The sequence below is a fragment of the Branchiostoma belcheri genome, unplaced genomic scaffold (genome assembly GCF_001625305.1).
Source record: "Branchiostoma belcheri isolate BF01 breed outbred unplaced genomic scaffold, Haploidv18h27 scaffold4, whole genome shotgun sequence".
Taxonomy (NCBI): Eukaryota; Metazoa; Chordata; class Leptocardii; order Amphioxiformes; family Branchiostomatidae; genus Branchiostoma; species Branchiostoma belcheri.
In genome coordinates this window covers 3,811,240-3,832,234 of record NW_017804020.1, presented here as the reverse complement: position 1 = coordinate 3,832,234, position 20,995 = coordinate 3,811,240, and the positions used below count along the sequence as shown (strand labels likewise).

Here is a 20,995-nt window from a genome sequence, read left to right as displayed (position 1 = left end):
GAGAGAGAAAGAGAGAGAGAGAGATGTTCACATTTTTATGCATGTTACATAATACCCCTTTATTGAATTTACTATTCCCAGCTACTTTCTTGTGTAATGTACTGTAACTCGACTTGCAAATGAGTTCTAAGAAAGTGAAGGCCGACTGCAGTTCCGCGTAGGCCGAAGGATCCCTTCCGGAAGAATGAATATTCAAGCCATTGCTTCCAATTCTGTCACCTCGAGTTTCCGCACTACAATGGGTATGATTCATGCCTACAATGCTTCTCACCGTGGTTCCTCCCTCACGGAACATTCAGCTCTGTGCGATAACTTCTCTTCTCCCAAATTAGGTCCTGTGGGATGGATTATTTGTGACGGACTGTTCCGCTGAAATGAATCAATTCAGCGTGATAACATGACGGCGCCGCTGACAGGTCTGGCTGAGGAACCATGAGTTTCAGTGTGATAGATGTAGCCTAGAGAAGTAGTACGCCATCAACTTTCCGCAAAATTTCGTCCACTGACGTCATATAGAAGTGGTAAATGTATTTAAGACCGTTGGTGTACTCCGAGAAGGAGGTCAATGACCTTTGATGGAGTATTGTATGTCAGTTGTGTCCGTAAATCCGCAGTTGTAACTCACGGGCCCTTTTTTTTACTGCGTTGGTAATGGGTTATAGCATGTTGTCTGCTTGTATGGGGCATGGTGCCCGATGTTTTCTTTTTATTCCGTGACAGTTTTTATAGATCATGCAATATTTCAGAAAACACACAACTTCTCTTCTTCGTAAACTCCGAAGAGAACTAAGTTTCCTGTCTATTCACAAACTGGACAGACATATGGGTAGGGTAGTCGTGCGCTCAGAGGGGTTGGGCGGGGTGGGTACTCAACCGCTCACTATGAAGTGGCGACGACGAATGAGGATGAGTCGGAGGGTAGGTAGGGGGTAAGAAGTGAGGACCAATAGGAGAGGGTTACGGATGGGGGAATATCCGTCCAATTTGTGAGCCGACAGGAAACGTGATTATTTTGATGGATTTAGCTTTGTGAGTGTGTATACAAATAGGATTTTTCTAAGTAGGTGTTGACTTTTACTTACTTTGGCATTGTTTTAGAAATGTGTGTGTGTCGAATGACTTTTTGTCATGCACCAGAGAGGCATATTTTTAGTCCTACAGCAAACACTAATTATATAACACTACAGTGAGTACTACGTATACTGGTCCGCCCTGCGTTCAAATAGAATATTCTTGAGCACGAAGGGCGAGAACAGAAATAGCCGAGGCTTACCTGGAATTATATTCGAATCTCCCGGCTTCTACGGGCCAGTGCATTTCCATTAACCCTTCCTCTCCTTGTAACGAAATGACGAGGTGTAGGTTGCGTATTTGACTTTGAGTCTGCACGCTGGAAATGGACTTTAGATACTCTTTAAGGCTGCCATCCTAAACGCTTGACCATTTTTGTGAAATTACACATGGGGAGAAGAGAGAATATCCTGGTCATTATGCACAAGGTCATGGTCAGATGCTGCCCAACGGCTAGGCTATCTAATGAGGTGAAGATCGCATCAAAGTTCAAAGTATAAGATTAAATAGCCCTGAATTGCCTGCAGAGCAGTCTTTGATTGCATACGATCTACCAAAGTGAACGACCAGTACATGCTAGTTACAGGCGACCAATGGTTACAGGTGGCCAGTTGACACTGCTGCCATTGCCCGCTAGAATCTGCTTGGAGATTAGCTTTAATGTTCATCTTAGTGGACATTTCCCTGCGACTACAATGGTTACGGAGAGGACGCCACTTTGCCATAATGTTCTGGGCATCACACGACCTGTGGCAATCTTGATGTAGATAACATCGAGAAGCAAGCTCATACCAATTCACCCTCGTGTGCAGACTAGACCTGTACCTGCTAGTTACAGGCGACCCATGCTTACAGGCGGCCAATAGACGCTGCCATTGCCGGCTAGAATCTGCTTGGAGATTACCCTTTATGTTCATCTTAATGTACATTTCCCGGTGACTTCAATGGCTAGAAAGGACGCCACTTTGCCATAATGTTCTAGGCATCACACGAGTTGCAACAATCTTGATGTAGATAACATCGAGAAGCAAGCTCTTACACATTCACTCTCGTGTGCAGACAGTATATCTTCGGTTTCTTCTTGAGTCATCACTTTGCCACAGCAGTACAATGCACACTGTCTTTCTTAGAGCTGAATTATGTAACATTAGAACGATACAAAAGTAAATCAGGTAATTTTGTTACAAAAAAAAGTTGAATCAACCCTACTATATTGCAAATGAGTGTCATTAGCAACACAATAGGATTGTTTTAGGAGAGCTTTAAAAGCTAGAAACACAGCCGTTATGGTTTAAATTCTGGTATTTTGTGGTGGCACCACAAATTCAAGAACCACATCGAAGTTCTTTCTCCCTCGACTTCCACCTAGTCTCCCTCAATATACCGCCTCAGTTGTGTGCTATTCTCCTGTGGTTTGTGATCATTCTGCTGGAGAACAGACAATGACACCCAGATATCCTCTGAAAATGTAATGTTGAAATCTAGTCACATAGAGAAGCAGTGCACAATGCATTAGGAGTCGGGGAGGTAACGCCAGAGATAGGGAGATATTAACACTGGCGCCATGGAAATTCCAACCTTACAGGAGTACTTGTATTTTGGCAGCACAAAGGTACGCGTAGGCACTATCAGTGCAGATGCGTCATAGGTCAGGTTTCTAAGGTTTAGGATTCACTAGGTAGGTTTGTATTTTAATAGCTTTGGCGTACTCAAAAGTAACTCTTCTGCAGAGCCACTGTCAACCAGAAACCGTCATTCAGGCGACTCACATGATTATTACAGACTAGTTGTGTGTTTGTATTAGCATAAAAGTTCGTTTGAGTTGGTAATCAGGACACACCAACCTTCTCTCACTTGGTACGGTGGGCGGCACCGACTTCCGACGAACTTTGACCTGGTGCTTGCGTCACACGTGAGACGGGCATAGCTCCATGTTTACAGCACTCGGGTCTGATACACTGGATAGCTGATGAAGACAGAGATAATGTCGAAACTTTCAGGGAGTCAATCTTTTTGAGTTGGAGAACAGTTTATTTTCCATTAGGTATGTGTTTCTTCTGTGCATATTCCTACATCGCAGATATAGAGGCTAGGGAATTCGGTTGCAAAACGGGGTCAGATTGCCCTACTTTCGTCGATTGAGTGGGAGCTGCACTTAGTTGCTATTGACGTCATGCGCTTGCAGATACTATCATCATATCTCCTTGCATATTTAATCCTGTGGACGTCAGCACGCGAAGACTGCGTGAAAAAAAAAAATATTTGACACCTCCGCAGGCGATATTTTGGAAAAACATGAAAGGGTCGATTATCTGTGACCAAGAAAGCGGGCAATCTGTAGCACTCCTCCCACGACCAGGTCCCATTGCTAATTTCCTTCGTGTTACATCTTACCCTGCTTGACAAGCTGTTAGAATAATTCCCGCTCGCAAAGATAACACTCTAGATCCGGGCGACCACTAGCGCTATCTCTTCCCAACAGGGAGCCCGATCTCTGCGCTCTATGCATACATCCATGCCGTAATGAGCCTTCACACAGACGACCTCTTTAGATACAGAGTTTACCAATTCCGACTAATGACACTATGCAAAGATACCCCGCTAGATCTCAGGCCTCACATGCTGCTATCGGCCGGCCATACGGGAATCCCTAATACCTATGGCCTTTTCAAACTGTGAGTTGGTCACGGTTCAAGGCTAATGATAGTACGAAAAGATTTCAAACTAAATCTCTCACTCCCCTTGGTGTTGTCCGTTGGCCACATGAGAATCCACCTTAATCTTCATGCCTACTTTGCGCTGTAAATGGGTTCTAGTGTCAATGAACTTTCTAGACATGTTCGCAGTTTTATGGAATGATAGCACGCGCATTCTGACTTTCACTGTCGTTATCTGTTCGTCACACGGGGATTCATCTCTATCTAGCTAAGCTACGTGTCTGCGTTAGCTTTATTCAACTGCCGTAATAACATGAATCTTCTAGAAGTAAAGATAGTCATAAATCTAGGCTGTTACAAATGAGAAAATTTCACCCATATTAAAGGAGGCAACTTGAAGGTAATCTTGTGGTTAGGGTTGTGGTAAAGGTTCTGGATCCGAATCCCCGATAGGTCTTATTGTTGCGTCGTTGAAAAATGCATTTTATACAAATTTGGGGCTTCTAGTATATTTCTATCTCCCACACGCTAAACCATGCCTTAGGCGGCAGTGCTGTTTCGCTACCCTGGAAACACCCCTTGGAGTGAACCGACCCCAGAAGGCCAGTTTCTGCCGGCATTACCTGGATCTAAGTCGCCTTAGGTTAAAACAATCTTCAATTTCATCTTTAAAGCTACGTTTCCGCTCCACGGCTTGATCAAACCGCCTCTATTACCACCCAAGGAAAAGTCTCAATGATCTACCTACCTTTCAACGTACTTGGCGGAAAGCCAAAACAGCGAATCTCTGACCATATTCAACACGGAAGTTGCTGTAATGCCTGTATTACTTTGGGTAAGCAGTAGCTAATTCAACGTTTCCTGTCACCGTCAGAGACATTTCTCAGAGAAAAAAAATTGAGAGAAAAATGCTTTTAAAGGCATCCAATGCAATTTCCGGCCGGCAAGAATAGTCTCGATGAGGAAATTTTTTTTATATTTACTGACATTTTTTTAATCAAATTTTCGTCATCATTTCATACTTAAAGTGTTTGAAATACCCCCAAAACAAGACTTGTATTGCTTTGGCAATTGGGGTATCAGTAGCTTATTCAACGTTTACTGTTACGCTTAGAGACATTTTCTTACTTAGTGACCATAAAGTGAACTTTTCTAATATAACATCACGTAATATTATATAACGTTACAGACCTATGTTTCTCTTGTTTCAGTCAGGTGTGTCGTCTAGCCTTTAGAATATCTATCAAAATTGTGACTATGTTTATGTTTATGTTTATTAGGATCACCATTTATTGAAAAAGAAAACAGTCTCTTTTAATACTATTCTTCCTGGAGTCCTGTACACATCAAAATAACAACATGATAACTACTATATACAAGTCCACTGTCATTACTAAACAAGTACAATATTTATATCACATCTGACATGGTATGTGACGATAATGAGTTTGGACGTTCTTCGTATTCATCATGGTTGCTCCGATTTTCCCAGGAGGGTATACAACTAAACCTCCAGTGGTGTATGGTGCTGCCGTGATGACCACATGAGTATTATCTGCGTCACAAATACGTCATAGGGATTATCATCTGTCTGACCTTGTAGACCCCCATGTACGAGAAAATGTACGCCTGTCAAAACAACCTCAGGGTCAGATCAGTTTGAGAGAAAAAAAAACGCTTTTAAAGGCATCCAATGCAATTTCCGGCCTGCAAAACGCCAAGAAATGTTCTGGATGAGGACATGTGTGATTTACTGCCATTTCTTAGCACATTTTCGTTATCATTTCACACTTAAGGTGTTTGAAATACCGCAAAGGCAAGCTACTTGGGAGTCCCTTTATTTTTTGGTACCACGAAGAAATAGCTAAGGAACGTTTTCCATCAGCGACATCGCATTTTTGCCTCACAGATATCAGTATGCTACGGGTTGAGTAAACTTATCATATTTAAAATAATAACAAAAAAATTGACTTTGAAAATCAAGTTTTACTGCCCTGTACGTATACTCGCCTCGGTGCCTTTAATTAGATTGCAGCTATATTTGCTAGACTCTGTGATACATTCAAGCATTGCATAAACTTGTATGGGGTAGTTGTTTTTAAAAATTCTGATAGAATGTTGGAAAGATATATTAAGAAGAGATACTCAAGCAGCTCAACAAATACTGTAGTACCCAGTCTAGTAGTATTATCTAGAGACTGTAGTTCTCTGTCTCCGCTATTATACAATTCGATAACCATGGAAGAATTTAAAGCGAAATCAGTGAACTGGAAAATGACATATTTTATTAGCACAATCGCCACTATGCCATTAAGAAGAACTCGCCGATAACATAATCCGAAATATCGTTAGAGAGGTCAACTATCCCGTACGCAAATGGTCTTGCGGTCATATCATTCGCTTTCACATAAATGGGGGTTGGGCAATGGACAAAGAATACGTGGTCGGCTTATAAATGTCTACAGCTATAAGCGTGATTTGTGTCCAGGTTGACCCAAAGGTCTATGTGCCTGTCCTTGGTACTGATTTAGGATTACTGGTTGTTGTAGGGTGACGGAGATCAAATACTCAGACTAAAAAGGGCACGCTTCATACTAGCTAGGTATAAAATCTGTTCCGATGTGAAACTTATATTGTGTAGATATGTGAATAATATTGTACGTTTGAGAACGCATCTATGGCAGCGACACCTGTGCTGCAGTGCAATGTGAACTAGTCAGAATTGCCCGAGGAAGGTGACAGACGGTCACCGAAATGTCGGCTGAATAAAAGACTTGGTTGTGTAAAAAGAGTCCCTTTACTCAGTGTCTTACCAACCTGATGAAACTATTCACGGATGTGAAACTTAAAAGATGTAGCTCCACCATTTCACATCCTCCCATGGCAGGGGCAGCGGCTCCGAATTCCTTCTCCGCCCGGAGAAGGAATTCGGAGCCGCTGCCCCTGCCATGGGAGGATGCCATTTCACAATGTGTCTTGAACGAGTGAGTCGGGTGGAAGAGTTTATTTTGATGTTTTTTTTTGTTTACATACGAATGTGTTAGTTTTCAAAATGGCGGATGTCACAGCTTGCTAGCTTTACGGCCACTTCAGATAGAAGGAGCATTAAAAACCAGTCAATCAGGTCTAATAGCTGCAATTGTGATCCGTACTAATAGGCTAATTCTCTATTTGTCTCCCGAGACATTTCCAATATATTTCCTGACTTTATATACGGTATGTCATTACATAACTCTGCATAAGGTCCTGGCCTCTGTAGTCAGTGTAATTTACCGAAAGGTACGAGTAAATGGTACGGTGATGTAGTGTATAAGATATATCCCTACGGAATACTAAAGACTGCGACGATTTGGAAACGAATTACAACATAGTTAGACCTGAATACCTTCCCGTTTCGCTAAAGAACTGTTGAATGCAGGCGACGTGTCCATTTCTCCATTCTGTCCACAAGTGAAAGCGTTTCAAAATCCCCAAGCACCGATGGCATTTTAAAGTCTTTTGTTGTTGCTAGCGCTCGGAATATAACAACATATCATTGGCTTTAGAACCGGGGGTACACTAAGCACATTTCGGCCATAACGCAACTTTAAAGGCATCAAATGCGATTTCAGAACAGCAAAACTGTAAATATTCTGAATAAGGCAATCTTTGTGATCGATATTGTCACATACTGCTTCACATTAGCAAGTTTGAGTCAGCATTTCATACCCTAGGCATTTAAACTGCAGAAATAAGCCCCAATATGAATCCTTTTTTCTGGATGGTACCCTAAAAATTAGCCCAGAGCTCTTCCATTAACCATCTTCCGTCAGAGTTTTGGGAGTTTCTGCTCCATGAGGGTCAATATAATCTGGTAAAGTGTTGTTTCCACTCACTATGTAGACAAATGACTAGAATATTTGCGTTATAAAATTGGGTATCCAAGCCCTAAAAACTGCATAGAATCGGATGTCTTTAACACTCAAAGCATGAAAGATACATGAAAAATGCGTGTTGTGCCTTCCATTTGTTTCCTTATCGCTAGCACTGACTCGTCGAAAAACCTGCCCAGATGTCCAATACGGTTCCCTCAGTAGTGGCCTGACAGCACACTGCAAGTTGTGGATGTCATCAGGCCATCGATAGAATGGGTCGACCTATTGCCCTCTATATGGATCCGCTGGGGAAGACGGATGCCCAAAGTGTGTTGGTCTCAGATTCTAAACCTGTTATCCACCTTGAACAAATCCAAGCGAAGGCCACCGTGTCAACCCTCCTCACTCAGGTGTAGAAACTAGCACGGTCTCCATTGTCTCTCGAGACAGATAGATGCCATCTTATTGACCTCTATCGCCTTTGATTTCTCTCGTCCACAGTTTGATACCCTGATTTACAGTATTTCCAAGGATCAATACGTCCAGCGTTTCTGAGACATCTGTGGCTGTATGCTATAAAGTTGTTTCCTCTGTAGTTTTTGTTTATTAACCAGACATTGTGGATTAACATAATAGGTGTAAAGTGCCTTTCCCAAGAACACAATACTGGGGACTGTCAAGGATTCAAACTGAATACCTGAAGGGATTGAAATCTGTAAGGTTTGAACCGCTCACACACCTAGAAGGAACCTTAAACGTTTCGACTGGTGCGGTGGGATCTTTAACGTGCGCGAGGTGTGGCTCTAGCTTTATTCCCTATCCGAGAGGACGTCCCTAACCGAAGCTAGGTACTCATTTTGACCAGATTCAAATAAGGAAATAGGTGTTCCCTAGGGTACAGTTCTGGGGCCTGCTAGGGATTCGAAGCCAGTTTCAAGTTTTAAGTGTCAACAACCCTAACCGCAAAACAGCCTTGCCAACTTTCCACAAAATACAACTGTTTTATACTTATAATAGCAATTTTTGTCGTCCATTATATCAAATGTATGTACATCCTTGTTAGCATATTACATAGCTAGGCCCCAAACAAAATCAGTTCTGACTTTGATCCTTTTTGTGCTTGCCCAGGTATGATTCAAACATTCAGACATTACAGTAGTAACCAAAGGTGAACGACATTCCACCCATGATATATTGTGATAGATATGTTTTCCAACAGCCCACATACAATGAAGCAGCGATGAACGCATTACTTTCAACAAGGAGATATACGAGCAGTACGCTACAACGACCTCCAGACTTCCAAGGTCTCCTCTCAGAAAGATAAACCTGCTATTGCTTGGTGATATCATAAAGAACCATCTGGCCGTTGAAACATTGATAATGTTTGCAAACTAGCTAAAGGCGACATGCCTGATGACAGAAAAGATTGTGAGTTGATAACACAGGAAGCGTGGTTTGATCTAACGTGAATTCAGTACACGGAATCATGTAAGGCTTTATAAAGGATGGCTTATGTGTGATGGATGGCTGGTGGGTCACCCTGTGACTCTCGTCGGCATCAGTAAGAGTCATAAGGAACCTAAGGTACAGGTAGGCAATGTATTCTTTTCGTGAGCAATTCGTCATTAGTTAAACTATAATCGTGATGTTTGAGTGTATACAGGACCTAAATAAATAAGTAGATGTCCCCTTGGGCCCACTTATGCTAACACGAAATGTTTTCATCTAATTGGCATGTAATTCAATATCAAATATTTATCAGTAGTAATTGTAGCAATCCGTATCTTTAATTAGCAACCATAATTGTGGTTATGTTTTAGATTACAGCTGATTCAAATTCATATCGTGGAGCTCTGAGCATATTCCTCTACAAATGGAAGGTTGGTTCAAAAAGGAGAATTATGATAGACACATCCCTCTTCTTTAGAAGACCACATCAGAAGAAATTGTACACTGGACGAAATTCATTCTTTACATTGCCTTAAATACATGCCTGAAAACATGCGTAAATAAAATTTCCCTTGCGTGTGCCTTTACGTATACTTTAAAGTGTGCTTAAAGATAGGATTTAAGTTAGGTTATTATATGTTAGGAGTGACGTTCTTCAACAGTTTCTGAACACATGCAGTCAAGAATGTAAGATGCGTTGTTGAATCATGCAAGAACGTCATGTAGGATACACTTTCAACGCTCGCTAAGCTTGTGACAGGCTCTTAAATACATGTCTTCTTGGTAGAAAAAACCTTATCTTGGCAGCCAGGCAGACCAGGGTGGAGTAAGTCAAGTTTAAGTAACGTCTGTTCCTTCACGATGACATCGCTGTTTGTTATGACTGTCAGCTATTCAAGAGTTGCATGCACGTGTTGAAACGTAGATAAGAAAGTCTCCAATGCACATCTTAACCAAGGATATAGTTGAAAGGAGTTTGTACGCTCTCCTTTTTAACGTTGCCTACGAATTCACAACACGTCATTTTAAATGTGTTGTAGTACCTGCCTCCTATGGGGGACAAAATGACAAACAGGCAATATTTCCAGCCAAGGCGATACGTTGTTGGCATGTTTAATCATTCTTTCTTTGACTCATTCTCAAGCTAAACAGTATAAGAACGGCTAAAAATAACGTTGATGATATCTGTGAATCATTTGTCTACCCATTTTATTTTAGCAAAGATTGATAGAATAGATACAGCGACGAAGTATATTGACTTGTTCAGGGTCCTCCGAATTCGCGAATGGCTTACATGTACATGGTGGCGCTTTCTAACCATAACATCTGTAGTTAATGGTTCGTACTATGTAATAAGGGGAAAACGTAATGTTAAGTGAATATGTGACTTTCCAGTGTGTTGAGCTAGGCGCAACACAGAAGAGTGGATGGATTTGCATACATCAGTTCATTTCACAAACTAAATGTTAAAGGTATCCAAAGCATTCTTTTAAAGTTGAAACAACCACTGACGGAAAACGGTTGCTTGTTTCGTATTGTAGCCATAGTCTGACTCTAGCCATTTATTGGTGGCACCAAAAATAAAGGGAATCATCACGTATCTTGGTTTGGGAATATTTTAAACACTTCAAGTATGATACTTGCTAACAAAAATGAACTAAGAAATGTCAACATCAGAGACTGATTCCCAGACCCAGAATATTTTTTTTTTGTCTTGCCGCCCTAAAATTGCATTAGACACCTTTAAATGAATTGCTTCCCCTCTGAATGTTCGGAAATTAATTTGATGCTCTCCTCTGTATTACGGATTCTTGCATTTGCCACATCCCCGTGGAAGGGGTTTCTGAGCTAAATAATTGCTTTTCCCTGTTAATGGACTCTTGATCCCTTCCCAATTGCAGGAAAATAACTCTGACATGAGCGATGCCACGCACAATTTGCAAATACATCAGTGTTGAATTATAAAACGCAATTTGCTAGCCGATGTCTTTAGTTTTAAGTCGAACATTGAGTTGCTTGTCTCCAGCTGTTTCCATACAAGAACGTAAAAATGGCGATTCAGCCATTTGGTGAAGCTTGTTGAGGACATCCCGAGCTTTGTGGACACTCGACAAGAGGACCATCTCAGACTTCAATCTTTATTTTCTTCCAAACTCTTAAAAGGCGAAAGTCAATTTTCTGGTCATTGTTTAAAATTTAGTATGACAAGCTGACTCAACCCTATCCCATAGCTTACTGATAAATCTGTGAGACAAAAATGTCATGTCACTGGCAAAAATAACTCTTCATGTAGTCTATTTGGTGGCTATTTTAAACACTTAAAGTAGGACGAAAATGTATGACGAAAAATATCATCTTGAAGGAAGGACCGGTACCATTGAAGGAATATAGACTGCTATTCACATTTCTAGAAATAAATGCCGTAAATTTATCGGTGTCGAGACGGTGTCACAATCAGCTAGCTTAAAACATACTCCCGACCAGGCCCGATGTATTATGCGTGCCCAGGGCGGTCCTTTACCTTGCGAAATGCGAAAATAATGAGCTACGTATAATTAACCCTCCAGGCGTCAGACAGATTAACACTTCTGCTGACACAGCGGATATTAGGCGGCAAGCTAAATTGTGTCGGCTATCAAAGGGGGCTTGAAGTATTAGATATATTTTTGTTATTACAAGGCAATACTTTCTACTATATATACTGTTCGATATATTACGTCTTTATATAGCTTTCTCGAGAGGGGTGCATGAATTCATTGATTGGCGCACCCATGGATCATCTATTTACGGTGTTGATGAATACTGGAGTCAGTCAATCAATCAACCTAATTTCAAGCCACCCCATCATACCACTGGCACAACTAGCCGAGCTGTCATCACTCCGCTGAGCCGGCTAACGGGAACTGCCGGACCGCTGAGCCTGATGTTTCAGCACGGCGTTACTGCCGTGAAGTGTTGCACCTCCGGGTAGCGGGACATCGCTAAGTGCTGTGAAAAGTGCGACGTTGTTTTCGTTGATAAGACTGAGGAGAGATATATACAACACGAGTGCGTCGTTCACGGTCCCTTCGGGACACGGGTAGCTATCGCCCCCGGTAGAAGCAACATCTGGCTGGCTCACAAAGCACCGGTGATCGAGGGAATAATGTACCGCGTAGCCGCCGGCGGTTCTCATTATCTGCTACCTTAGAAAGAACCCTGGCATCAGCGAGGCGATCATCGTGGGCTCTGCCCAGGCCCGGGAAGCGATAATCCGTTTATCACAGGTACAGTCTCTGACATTCTGTGGCATTTTTATGCAACTGTTTGGTAATAACGCTGAAAACAAACTACCATCATCTAACTTGAGGAATTGCAGTCTTGCAGACAGACGTACATTAAGGTGCAGGAAGATGTTTGACGTATGTATTTGGTATTTATATATTTTTTTCAGTTAGGTGCTGACGACAAATATATGCTATTAAGTATTAGTAGAAAGTAGGCTTTGCAAACATGCTTGGTTTACTTCAATTTTTTTCGTGAAGTTTCTAGTATTTTTATTGAGGAAGGCGATGAAGACAGGCCGGTAAAAATTTTATTGACATGTTAAATATACATGTTCCGACGAACAACACGCCTACATTTCTGTGTCTCCAGATATTCCATCTTGGGAAACATAACAGCAACCCTTTATTTTTCTCTATGTACTTTTTCTCTAATCTGCAGTGACACCTGGGTCATTTACGACTACTTAAGTGTAACTTATAGACTGCTTAATCATATTCAAACATTTAAGCCTCATTTACGTATGCCATTAAGCATACTTAAGTAAATGAATGAGAAATGAATAAGATTTGCGACGTATTTATTGCGTAAATCAGGTAATCACGGAGAAAACCATAGCTTGTAGAAGTAGATAGAATGGCGGTTAGACCCTCAAAGGATATACATGTAGTTAGCGTTTCCTGGAATGTGGAAAACTTACAGCGATTCGTAATGCTACAGCAGGAGCGGTCCTAATGGAGGTAAGCCATTTCGTTTTCCCCCCGTAGCAGTCCATCAATTCTGTCTAACTCTCTCAGTGCTCGGCCATTTCCCATCCCCCATAGATATCCTAAACCCCAGTTGTAAATCACACGGTATACAAAAAACACCCCTAGGATGATGCTCTCTTTTTCTTTCACTTTTGTTCAATGGTATGGTCCCCGCTAATGTTACCATTTGCAGTTATCTAAGGGAAACTAGTGTCCATTAGAATAGACTCTAAAGGGACGTTTGACAGCAGCGAGTTTTCTTCCTCGCTTGGGGAACAGTTCAAGAGGTGTCATGACTGATGGTGGTATGAAGAATTGATTGTGAGAACATTGAGGTTTCGTCTCTTCTAAGGACGCAGTTTGTTGATAATACAGGTAGGTTCTCTTTGCTTTCGCATGTTGAATCATTAGAATATTGAACTACCAACATGCTAGGACGTAGAAAATAACACTACTCAATAAGGATGGACAAGGATATCGAATGCAACGAGGCCGATTGTTGTGTCATTGCAATCTGTACGTTTGGTGCAGATAGTAACATCTCAGTAACAACGTGGCACATTTTTCTCCCATTTGGGTGCATCTATTCGGCGGCCTCCCTCGTTCTTCTAAGTGGTCGTTACCTCGGGCAATGACATGAACTTCGTGGCCTTTGTGACTAGTACTCTAAGGCTTTCATCGAAAAGACTGGAACGAGAATGTCGGAGGTGCATTATACACCATCAAACCGGTCCATAGTGTCGTGTTAGATTGTGTATGCAAAATGTGCCTGATTCTTTGTATCGTGTAAAAAGTTGTAACAACCATTGACCATATGCTCTTCACGAACTCACTCAATCTCACAGAGCAGTTTTCCAATCATCTCGTAAATTTAAAGACACCAAAGCAGATAAAAAAAGGTCTCTTGGGGGACTGTTATGCAATGCATTTGAAAACTTTCCCCATCCAGAAAGTGGCGCTTTGCTATATCTGTGACTTAGAGTACAGCAGTAGTAAGTGGGTAATAAAAACGCTGGATGCCCCTTTCTTTAGAATTCCAGCCCATAAACTTGAATTGCTTATAATTCCGTTCCTGTCTGCGCTTCCTTATCGACAATGCTCATCGACAGTGGCAGTTAGCTGGGCGCATTTCTCATGAATCTTGCGCCAAGCTCGTTCAACCACAGTCGGGTCAAAAGCTTCCGCAGGGCCGTCGTCGTAAACGGTTATCGGACGTGGCAATCACCTCCCACGAGGTGCTCTAAAAATGGAGAGAGCCACCGGTGCCGCGGCATTTTTTTGCTTTTACCTGCACGTTTCAGCGCCTGATTGACTGTTTCCACCTCGAGGAAGACTGATATATTTTATTTACCTCAGGTACGGCGTTAATCTTGTCGGTCTTGCTTGAGCGGCTGTACTTTCAGTCGTTGCAGTCCCTCGACAACGTTCAAAGCATGCTCTGACTAATAACCCAGAATATTGTAGGGTACAATTCAGCGAGCACAAGCATATGACAGATGTTGGGTTAAATTGTGCATAATAATGAAGAAAGTGGCCGGGAAGCCGTCTGTGATTGAAATTCTGACTTTGCAGAAAACATACATAACCTCAGGTAGCCTTCCTGTAGAGCTAAAGAGTCAATTCAAAGACTTTTTGTGCGAACATAAGCGCTTGTCCAAAACAACATTATGGTACCAGTAAGCTTCTAGCTATCGACCTCCTAAAAATACCAAGAAAAACTTGAAAACGACAGTACTTTTGTACGTTTGTCATAAAGTTGAATGTATTGTGTACCATTTATCGCATCCATAGGCGGATTAGATATAACGTCCGTGCACATTACGATGTTTTACGATTATTGTACCTCCATGCGGAAAGAAATGGTGTTCAATGGTCTGAATAGTATATTACCTTCTATGCTAATGCCCGCGGTTTGTCAAGTGCTCCCACACGCTGTCGGGCTTTCTGTTTTGTTTGAGCCCAACGACGCCTTATGGTACAGTTTAGTACAGCGTTATTGTTTTCTTAAAACCATCTGAAGTCCTTTCAGTTTTTATGTTGATCTACCTTTTTCTTGCTAATGTCAGCCTAGTGGGACTAATGCACATTTTTACTACAAAAACATTTTTAAAGGTATCATCTTCAGTAGCTTATGACAGAAATGTCAAGACATGAAACTGAATATTTTGTCTATGGTTCTGAATCGTTCACTATGAAGAGACCATTATATGATTAACGTGAATCAGTATGAAGAGACCATGGGCCATTGATTGCAATCCTTTATATTTTGTTTAACGAAATGGCGTGACTAATCGATGCAAGTACCCATTCTAACTGCCATAATCCGGTAATGGTGTAGTTTCGGCGGAAGATATACAACCATTTCTGATGTATGGAGTCCATGCTTTTTGCCAGCCCTTCAGTGTTAAAAGCCTTCTTCCAGAGACCTGTCCCACATAATCGCATGGTGTTGCCACGAGGTAGGGTTGCGCAGGTACATTAGCGAGTATGCGCTGTTGAGCCATCCCAGGCCTGTTGAATCAGTGTCAGCGTAGACGAGATCTGGCCACGGGTCTTCAAACGGTCCGTATCACAGCAGAAGTAGAGCCGCACCAATGTCGCTGAGTCCGTCAGGTCAGACAGCTCGGTGCCGTTGAGGCTGAAGTGTCCTAATCGACTGTGAGGATATGACGAAGTTGCAGGTATGTTATTGTATTGAGTGAGGAAAACGCACTTTCAAAACTCCATTAGATGTTGACTCAGAGATAGTTGTGTCTGCCATTTAGTATATATTGTCAGTGCTTCGCATGCCTGAAGGATGCATGGTGATACTCTCTCGCTACCTTTTGAATCTTGCATTGCAACGTGCGTGCTCATTGTAGTAACTCATTCGGCGGCGGTTGTGTTCTAATCGAGTGTAAGGATCTAACAATGTTGCAGACCTGTATGTTATTTTGTATTGAGTGAGGAAAACGCACTTTCAAAACTCCATTAAATGTTGACTCAGAGATAGTTGTGTCTGCCATTTAGTATATTTTCAGTGATTCGCATGCCTGAAGGATGATGATACTCTCTCGCTACCTTTTGAATCTTGCATTGCGGCGTACGTGCTCATTGCAGTAACTCATTCGGCGGCTGTCCGCCCTATAACGTTCAGAGAATTCAAATAGACAGGTGCAGGTGTAACTGAGATATTAGTACATTCCTGTGGCACCTGACAGGCAGCACCTTTGGACTAATGTTCCACCAATTAAGTCATCAGCGCGCTTTGAACATATCGGTCAAATCAATCAAGAGATCGTGTGCATTCTCGGAGGGTTTCCGGAGAGGGCGTTTGACTTTGTCAGAGGTACCTGAGTTGTAAAAAGTGGGTCTCTACACGTTCATATTATTCCTGTGGGAACTGGGCAATCAATGAACCAAGTCCGGCATCTGGTTCAGGAGTACTCACTGATGGAAGTCTCAGCTTGGACTTGAAATCGATCTTTATTATACAACAGCAGGCAAGCATATTACTCTGAATTTTGATTATATTTGAAAAGATTGGCTACATGAAATTAACAATCATATAAGGTCACAATTATATCGTTGTTTATCAAGAAAAAATCACTTTGCCATAAAAGCATGTTTCCAGTTTTTAGTAAACCGGGGGCCATGGATAACGTTTCGGCCAATTTACTAGATACGTGCGTAATAGCGTAAGGTCATAAATATGTTGTATTAGTACAGCATTTACATGTCGTCCGTAGCGGTGCTAAGTTCAATAATAGTAATGGACTAATCACATATTCAACAGGTGTAGTAGGTATAGGACCTGAGAATTTTTGTATCTGTTTCTTCGCAAAGTGACGCCTTCATTTTGCAGTCTCCTGTTACAGACTGATAAGGAAATATGGCTTCACGTACAGCAAGAACGTCTAGTTAGAGTAGGATTGATGTTCACGAAAACAGAGTATTCGAGATCGACGCAGACATCATTAAATGTTTTACAGATATTTCGTTTATGTTTATCTATATGTTCATTACAGTCTAAAGACAACTTGGAGACCTCGAAGTAGCTATTCTTTACATCGATTTTGCGTTCTGTCGTTTTGGCTCGCAATTTTTCCTACCTCAACGGAGTTCATTATGGAACAGTCCCATATTTCACAGAAAGCGTCGTGCTCAGTCATAAGCCTAGGAAAGCCGCCAGTTACCTCAGTGTGGTAATAGCCAAGGTTTGACAATTCCCTCCGTGAATATGAAAAGCTCGCCTGTTGAATAGAGCTCCCGACTGTGCTTTCATCTGGCCTTCACAAAATACGACAATGTGATTTTTCACGTCCCTATGAAATCTCTACGGCTTCCTGTTTCCGTGTGCTTTCTGCTTCATCTTTCTTTACCACAATAGTTCAAGCGTCAGACTCACAGCAGGCAAGTCTCAAAGTTAACAGGTCGGTACAAAGACGCTGTGTCTATGCTGTCACTCAAGACAGAAAACGTCTTACTTTGGTCATGAAAGGATCTAGTAGGAAACCACCAGTTACCTAATAGTGTATATAGCACTATAAATATAAGGCGAAGTTTTGACAATTCCCTTCGTGAATATGAAAAGCTCGCCTGTTGAATAGAGCTTTCATCTGGCCTTCACAAGAAATGACAATGTGATTTTTCACGTCCTGTTGAAATCTCTGCGGCTTCCTGTTTCCGTGTGCTTTCTGTTCCGTCTTTCTTTACCACAATAGTTCAAGCGTCAGACTCTCAGCATGCAAGTCTCGAAGTTAACAGGTGGGTGCAACGACGCTTTGTCTATGCTGTCACTCAAGACAGAAACGTCTTACTCAAGTTATGAAAGGCTCTAGTAGGAACCCACCAGCTACCTAATAGTGTATATAGCACTATATATATAAAGCCAAGGTTTGACAATTCCTTTTATGAATATGAAAAGCTAGCATGTTGAAAAGAGCTTTCATCTGGCCTTCACAAGAAATGACAATGTGATTTTTCACGTCCTGTTGAAATCTCTGCGGCTTGCTGTTTCCGTTTGCTTTCTGTTCCATCTTTCTTTACCACAATAGTTCAAGCGTCAGACTCTCAGCATGCAAGGTGCGAAGTTAAAGGGTCTGTACAAAGACGCTGTGTCTATGGTGTCACTCAAGACAGAAAACGTCTTACTCAAGTTATGAAAGGCTCTAGTAGGAAACCACCAGTTGCCTAACAGTGTATATAGTACTACATATATAAAGCCAAGGTTTGACAATTCCCTTTGTGAATATGAAAAGCTCGCATGTTGAAAAGAGCTTTCATCTGGCCTTCACAAAAAATGACAATGTGATTTTTCACGTCCTTATGAAATCTCTGCGGCTTCGTGTTTACGTGTACTTTCTATTCCTTCTTTCTTTGATACCTCTGTGCACGCGTCATTCTCTCAACATGCATGTGGGGAAGTTAACGGGTCGGTACAAAGACACCATGCCTTTGGTGTCAATCAAGATGAATACCTTGGATTTTAACGTTGACACTTGCGTGTGGGGTTACCAAACTCCTGTAAGGTGTGTGCATCCGTCAACTCTTTAGAGCTGACATGATGACGATGAAATACGACAGTTCCTGAAAATACTAGAAGTCAGACGTGATACGCATTATTCAATAAAAAAGACAAATAAAATCTGCTTATGTTCAGGGAACATCTAATCTTGCAAATCATCCTTCAAGATCTTGATTTCTGCAGCCATGCCTCAGCTAATATAATTTTAAAATGTGCGTTATTTCAATCTTCCATCTGTTTCAGGTATGGCGAGCTAGTCTAACAAATGCTTTTGCCAGTTGCAAATATGAGTTCAGGGACCTGTACTATAATTTTTGTCAATATGTATGAGGCGTTCTGTATGCGCGGTGTTCCGAAGAACACCCAGGAGGGTAGCACTATTACGGGGGTTCATTTTCAGTCCCTTAGAGGAATGACTTTGGGTAGTTAGATCTCCGGATCCCATAACGTCAGTGTGCGCTTTCGTGTTTTTCAGACATGAGGAACGAGACGGTGAACTGTACCGGGACGCCGGAGGAGGTCTACGCGGGCGGCGGGTGGAGTCTGCCGCCGATCGCCGTCATCGTCTCCGCGGTGTTGTTCGTCTGCTTCCTGCTGAGTATCCTGATCAGTAAAGGGTTTCAGTACCTGGTGAACAACACGAATCTGATCGTCCCCGTGGTGGAGGACCGGCTACAGCCGCCAGGGGGCCGGCGGATCCGCGCCAGCAGGATCAGTCTCAGCTCTCTCGCGAGAAGATCGAGACGGCGACACGACGCGAGAAGTCGGCTGGTCGCTGTGAACGGACATGCCGGAGTCCTCAACGGAAACGGAAACACCGTCATGGCGTCGACGGTAGACGACGCCAGCGCGAGAGAACGGAAACACTCCTCCGATGCCGGGCTGCGCCCTCCCCACACCGTCTCCATGCCGGATATCACCGACGTCCGGAACGGAATTGTGGACGTCCGGACTAGACCAGACGAATTCCGGAATTCTAGTAGATCGTCGTTGAGAATGGACCGAATCAGCAGTCCCCGTCTGCCCTGGACGAAAAAACGTAGCAGAAGCTGCAGGACTAAATCAGACAGAACGCCGTGGGTGGACATCCCTGTTGTCATTGTCCATCCGCCCTAACCTTAACAACATTCAGAACCAGACACTATGTACCGTCACGTCGCGTATTGACTATATGTCACGTGGCTCAAGTTGCAATGGCGTGTTTTATCATCATCGTCAACGTTTTTGTGTTCGTGAACCGATGAAAACAAGAACACAAGATTTTGACCAAACACAAAACTATGATTGCTCTAGCTTACACGAGAATCAAGACGATTTCAGCAACATCTAGTAAACGTTTTGTTAGTGTTTCTTCTCCAAAACGGTCGTAATATATACTACGAAAAAAAATACACCAGCTTTCTCACAGAGATGATAATATCATCCCAAAACTAGCAACATCCGGAAAGCCAAAGAAGGAATGGCGACAAGAAGAGGAAAATCCCAAACATCGAAGATGTTTCCCTGTGGCCCTCTGATCGGAAGCTATGCTGTTATACAGTATGAGGCGGTCCTTTGCACGTAGCACGGGTTCAGGTAAGTTCTGAAAAGAGTTTATTTTGAAAAAGAAAACAGTTGAAACAGTTTATTTTGATCAGATTAACCCCTAAAGGCGTCATATTTTGGCACCTACACTCCCTGAATGGAACGTATTTACAATAGGGTAGATTTGATTCAATTTACTTTGTAAAGAAATGACATTCAAAAAAATTGACTTTTTCTATCGCCCCAATGTTACACGATGCAGCTTTAGCCAATAAAACCATCTTACCATTGGTTTGGCCATCCCTGTCAGCAAAGATGGGAATGCAGAGGATTATTCAAAGCCAAACTGGCGCCCTAAGGAATAGTCTCGGAGAAGCATTCAAAGCATGATAGACGATCTAACTTTCTGTGGTTTGCGATAAACTACGTCATACCCCGGGACCGGCTCTTCGAATTCATGTTTTAGAATGACCCGGGGAAATCTAGGCACTACCTGTATCAGAACGATAGGAAAGGCAATTTTGGGACTTTTATTCAGCTAGGAGGAGCGTACGTACTTGAACTTGCTTTTTAATACTATCCTGGAGAAATATCTAGAGTGGGCGAGTGTGGCGTCGACTGGCCCGACACATTTTTGCTTGCTAAGTCAGGGTAGTGACTGGGATTAAGAGAAGGCGTTAGAATTACAGTTGGTGTTAGAGTTAGGGTTAGACTCGGGATCATTGCTCGGGCTAGGGTTAGTTAGACCGAGGATTGGGTTAGGTTTAGGTTTAGTTTCCGCATTATGACCAACCCCCTCGAACCCTAGCCTCCTTCGCAGACTTCTGATGCGGCGGCATTAATACTTTTTTTTCGGAAAGCGACGCGAGTTATGCCGCCAAGGGACGGTTTTGCCAGCGAGGAATTTTGCCGGGGAGA

At 42.4% G+C, this 20,995-nt stretch overlaps 1 protein-coding gene across 1 annotated transcript in view; it reads left to right on the top strand.

Moving 5' to 3' along the window:
* Positions 1-19,669, top strand: part of LOC109476922 — a 21,087-nt gene extending 1,418 nt beyond the window's left edge. The window contains exon 2 of the mRNA XM_019777939.1: positions 19,029-19,669. Coding sequence (XP_019633498.1) covers positions 19,029-19,669 — 641 coding nt within the window. The remainder of the gene's footprint in view (positions 1-19,028) is intronic.
* The last annotated feature ends 1,326 nt before the right edge of the window (positions 19,670-20,995 follow it).